This window comes from Sitodiplosis mosellana, unplaced genomic scaffold (genome assembly GCF_009176505.1).
Source record: "Sitodiplosis mosellana isolate CC-2019 unplaced genomic scaffold, AAFC_SMos_1.0 Smas_scaffold_4761, whole genome shotgun sequence".
NCBI classification, from domain to species: domain Eukaryota; kingdom Metazoa; phylum Arthropoda; class Insecta; order Diptera; family Cecidomyiidae; genus Sitodiplosis; species Sitodiplosis mosellana.
In genome coordinates this window covers 1-4,498 of record NW_022600003.1, presented here as the reverse complement: position 1 = coordinate 4,498, position 4,498 = coordinate 1, and the positions used below count along the sequence as shown (strand labels likewise).

Genomic DNA, 4,498 nt, shown 5'->3' with positions numbered 1-4,498 from the left:
AGAAACGTCAAACCGTTTTCGAGCCCTGGATAATTACATAACTATGGTCTTACGGGTTTTTAAATTTTAATTACGTTTGAACGATCAAATTGCTCCTTCCGCTTAAAAATGTACAGCAAATTCGCGCTACAATCAAATTGTGCACAAAAACTGAACGACCGCAAAACTAAATATCTGAAGCTAACCGATTAAAAGCTGTCATATTTTGCATCATATGAACTGGACGAATGATTCCCGTACATATCCAAAGTGCTTGAAATGCAACAAAGTGTAGAATTTGGTCGACAAATCGTAGCTACAGTCAATATTCCATCCGGGACAACAATTTTGGTGGGGGATGGATTCGCTTTACGGTAAAATTTGGTGAGAACTATAAATGTAAGATTGCTATCATCATGGAATCCAAAGTGTTTATGAAGGTCTAATCTGTTATGAATTCATTTCACATGTGATATTCAAATTTATAAAAAAATCATTTATTTTCAACATTTTGTAAAAATATATTTTTATAAAAACCTTTGATTAAAACCTATTTTTCATTACCAACATAATAAAATAATTCACTATTTTTTCCTCTAACATGTTGTGTTCATCTATTAAAAATCAAAATGTATCCCTTTGACTAAGTAAAAAAAATACATAAAGAGTCAAGTTTCAAAATATAATTTTTGGATTTGTTGCTTTATTTTTTGTATTTTCAGATCTTTTTAACAGCACAATGATTTTCACATTTTCTATTTATAGAATACTCGAAGAGTGCAAAAATATGGTCACAAGACTATTTTTCTCATTTTAGTCCACTTATTTGGTTTCATCATGGAAAATAAACCTTTACTTACAGACATAACATATCAATAAAACCTAGTTATATGAATATGGATTTTGCCACAAAACAGTTAGAAATTGCAGCTATTTTTCGGCAATTCTGCAAACGAATCAAAATATTGGTTATTATTTTCAAATACTAGAATTTCATTTGAAGTACAAGTGAGTGACTCAGTTTACCTTTTTTTCGGGCTACTGACTTTCTTTCCGCCTCTTGAAGAATGTATACAGCACTTGAATGGTTATTTAATTCAGCAAGTTCTAGTGCCGTAAATCCAAAATCGTTTGTGGAATATAGATCAGCACCATTTTCAAGGAGTAATTCGATCATTTTTACATCGCCATCTTTTGCGGCCATTCGAAGCGGATTCCATCCAACGTTTGTCATTTCTTCTGTGTTCACATCGCTTCCACTCTGTATTAATAAATCCGCCATTCTATGTTGTTCTGGGAAAACATAAATCTCTATTTAATTCCATTTGACTCTCATACGCACATCTTTTTTTTTCAACTTTACCTCCGCGGACAGCTGTCATCAGTGGAATGCCTGCATTAAAATTATCTTTTTCATGAATTTGATATTTATAGCCGTTTTCCATAAGAAAATGAAACACTTTTTCATAGCCTGATTAAATAAGATGCACATTAATTGACCAAATTTGAATTCAAAATTTTTTAATGCATTTTTTTCTACCGTATAAAGCAGCCAAATGCATTGGAAGACGTCCATTATGGTCCACATAAGTTGCATTTGCTCCCTCTTCAAGAAGACGTATGGCCTTAGCCTCATTTTCTGAAAAACAATGAATATTCTGTAAGAATAGTCACTCACAATTTCATAATGATTTGATCACTTACCAAATTTTAAAGCTTTAATCAGATTACAGCTAAGACATTTTTGAAAAACGGAGAGAAAAAAAATTAAACGATTTTTGTAATATGCAGAATTAAAAGTGTAAATTTGGTTAATGAAACTTACCCATTGCTTGGATCACTAGCTGCCAATGCACCACTTGCAATTATCATGATTAAAACGGAAAATTTCATCATAGCGCACAACGTCCTAAAACATAAAATTTGATCTTAATTAGAAACTGATATGTGTCAATTCAAGCTAAGCTCGCTCATACTTACTATTTACTAAGAAGTCCAGAAAATTTCCTATTGAAAAAATAATAATATTTCAAAAATCAATTTCGTGATGGTATTTGATGTTACTACTCCAACGGTTGGATTTGAATTAATTTAAAACATTTAAATACATGCAATTTTTAAGGTAATACGATTTTGGGCTTAACTAATCGATTTGAGTTTAACGAAAAGTTATTTCATGTTAACATAGAGGCAAATGTTATCAATGACTAATTAATTATTGACTCATACTTGCTCTAATTACGTCTTGAACCAAATAAATAAGATAGCGCATGAGTTATACTAATTGCTAATTACTATTTAATACTTTTTAGGTGCATTAATTGACCATTTCTTTACGATTTCTTGCATGTCTGCAACTGAACTTGGCGACTCGTATGGATTAAATATGAAAAAAGCAAAAAAATACCATTTTTTTGTCATTTCACACTGTAACTGACCCAGGATACCTTTTCAAGGGCTGATGTCTTGGTAAAATGGAATTATTGGTCAAAGAATATACCTCGAAATGTTGTGATCTGAAATGGCTTCTGAACTCGCTGTCATGAAAATTTATATATGAAAGTTAGCAGGGTGTTTTATATGGTACCCATATGGTTTTTTCTGCGTTAAACTTGTTTTTTTTTTTCGAGGTATATTTGACCATTTTTTGGACCAAATTAACACACATTTTACAGAAAACCACAATATCCATTTGAAATTTGAAACTTCGAAACTAACGTCAACATCTAAAATCAATCCGTTGACATACTCCAGTCGCCATTGTGAAATATATATTCATTAGATCGCTTGTCTTATTGAAACACCAGAAAGCTTCGGTTGGTGTCAAAATGATGACTGCTCAAGTAAGGTTTATTCAACTATTGATATGTTTCAGATTTATGCATACATATCTGTGTTTACATTTTATTCTATCAGTTAAACGGTCACTTGCGTATATTTAACTTTACATTACAGCATATTGAGAAGTTAAAAGTGTGGTGTTGCTTCACTTCAGATAATCAGATTTATTGGTCAATAGGGTATACCTAGGGGGAAAGAACTATGAATATTCACCGGCATTTTCAATATTTGCATTTCATTTGCAAGCGTATTCACAAGCGTATTCACAAGCATATTTGCAAATACGTTGAATACTGACAGCAACACGAGCGCCATCTGTAGGCATCAAATGTACAAATATTATTTGGCAAATACGCATGTAAATATCGTATGTTCATTCACGGCTATTCAAAATAATCATGGTATTTTTCACAGTTCTTCCCCCCTAGGGGTATACTGGTTGGGGATTTGCGTAAGTTAGGCCTGAAAATGAAAAAAATGAGTAGAGCGTTAGTCAACAAACGCGCAACAGTTTCAAATTATTTTTCACTGAATATGCATATATTTTTGTGAAGTTCGCCCATATTTTAGTAGTGTAAAAAATAATAATACTATTAAATTAAAATTCATTTTGATCGAGATGTCAATATTAGTTATTTATAATTTTCTTAAGCTCATACTCACACTTTGGGCAAATCAGGGTCACGTTGCAAGGCGCGCAGCTCATTTTCGGACTGCACTCCGGGCATTGAACTGGTTCTGGACATTTAATGTCTCCACACTTTAAGTCTGGACACCTTAGGTCCGGACACCTTAGGTCCGGACATTTCAATTCCACTCTGTTTTCCAATTTTGAGCTTCCATCATTTGGTGTGGAACTGGGAGGATGTTGAAAGAATTCGGATGTCTCAAACCCGAAGACTTGTTCAGAACAAACAGTTATCATTGATGAAATAAATTGTGAAAGACCCTTCCCAAGCCGTTGGGAAGTGCAATACAACCACTTAAATATTGCATCTTCAGCAGAGTCCATGAGCGTAAAACCGACGTTGCTACACTGTGGCAACTCGGTATTTCTGTTTGGTTCCTTGTAGACTTTTTGAAGACGAATTAGAGCTGGCTTTAATTTACTGAAACCAAAATCATGTTTCAATTTACACTCCACATAGTTGTTCAAATTACCGACAGATAAAACATCAAATACACAGTTATTGAAATCAATTTGATCTTTTGTAATGACGGCACCAAGAAGTGCTAAACAAAATACCAACGTATATTTGCAAATCATTATGAATGATGACTGATATTAGACTGAAGACTCTATTGCTTTTATAGATGTTTTTGGAATACACTTTATACAAGTACATCTATATAAAATGCCGTTGCAGCAAAAAATTCCCTCAGAATACTTTAGTTTCCAAGTGTTGTTATCAACTCTATATGAAAAAATATGTTGCACTTTGGAACGAATCAGACGATTATTGTGTCGCTGAGCATTGAAATGGAATACAGATCTGTTACAACAAGAATTGAACATGAAAAAAATGTTTCTTAAAAATGTTACGACCCACATGGTGTATGGCATACCATTCTGACGCATCCTGATCAGGCTGATCTTGACCCATGCTGCCAACAAAATTTGACTCCCTGGATGATTTTTTTGGACCCATGTATATTTTGTAGACTGCTTCAAAAAAAA

At 33.1% G+C, this 4,498-nt stretch overlaps 1 protein-coding gene across 3 annotated transcripts; it reads right to left on the bottom strand.

Annotated features, from left to right (window-relative positions):
* Positions 1-647: 647 nt before the first annotated feature.
* LOC129572334 (60 kDa lysophospholipase-like) lies at positions 648-4,446 on the bottom strand. 3 transcript variants are annotated; one of them, XM_055452279.1, is made up of 9 exons: positions 4,387-4,446; positions 3,484-4,313; positions 1,960-1,986; positions 1,805-1,888; positions 1,684-1,712; positions 1,520-1,618; positions 1,343-1,450; positions 1,006-1,272; positions 648-925 (listed from the first exon to the last, which is right to left on the bottom strand). In XM_055452279.1, exons 4-9 carry the CDS (start codon positions 1,873-1,875, stop codon positions 897-899), a joined length of 603 nt encoding a protein of 200 aa, XP_055308254.1. In that variant the 5' UTR covers positions 1,876-1,888; positions 1,960-1,986; positions 3,484-4,313; positions 4,387-4,446; the 3' UTR covers positions 648-896. The 3 variants fall into 3 exon arrangements, with proteins under 3 accessions (XP_055308254.1, XP_055308253.1, XP_055308252.1); XM_055452278.1 differs by lacking the exon at positions 4,387-4,446 and having other exon boundaries at positions 1,960-3,282; positions 3,484-4,085; XM_055452277.1 differs by lacking the exon at positions 4,387-4,446 and having other exon boundaries at positions 755-925; positions 3,982-4,040.
* Positions 4,447-4,498: the final 52 nt, after the last annotated feature.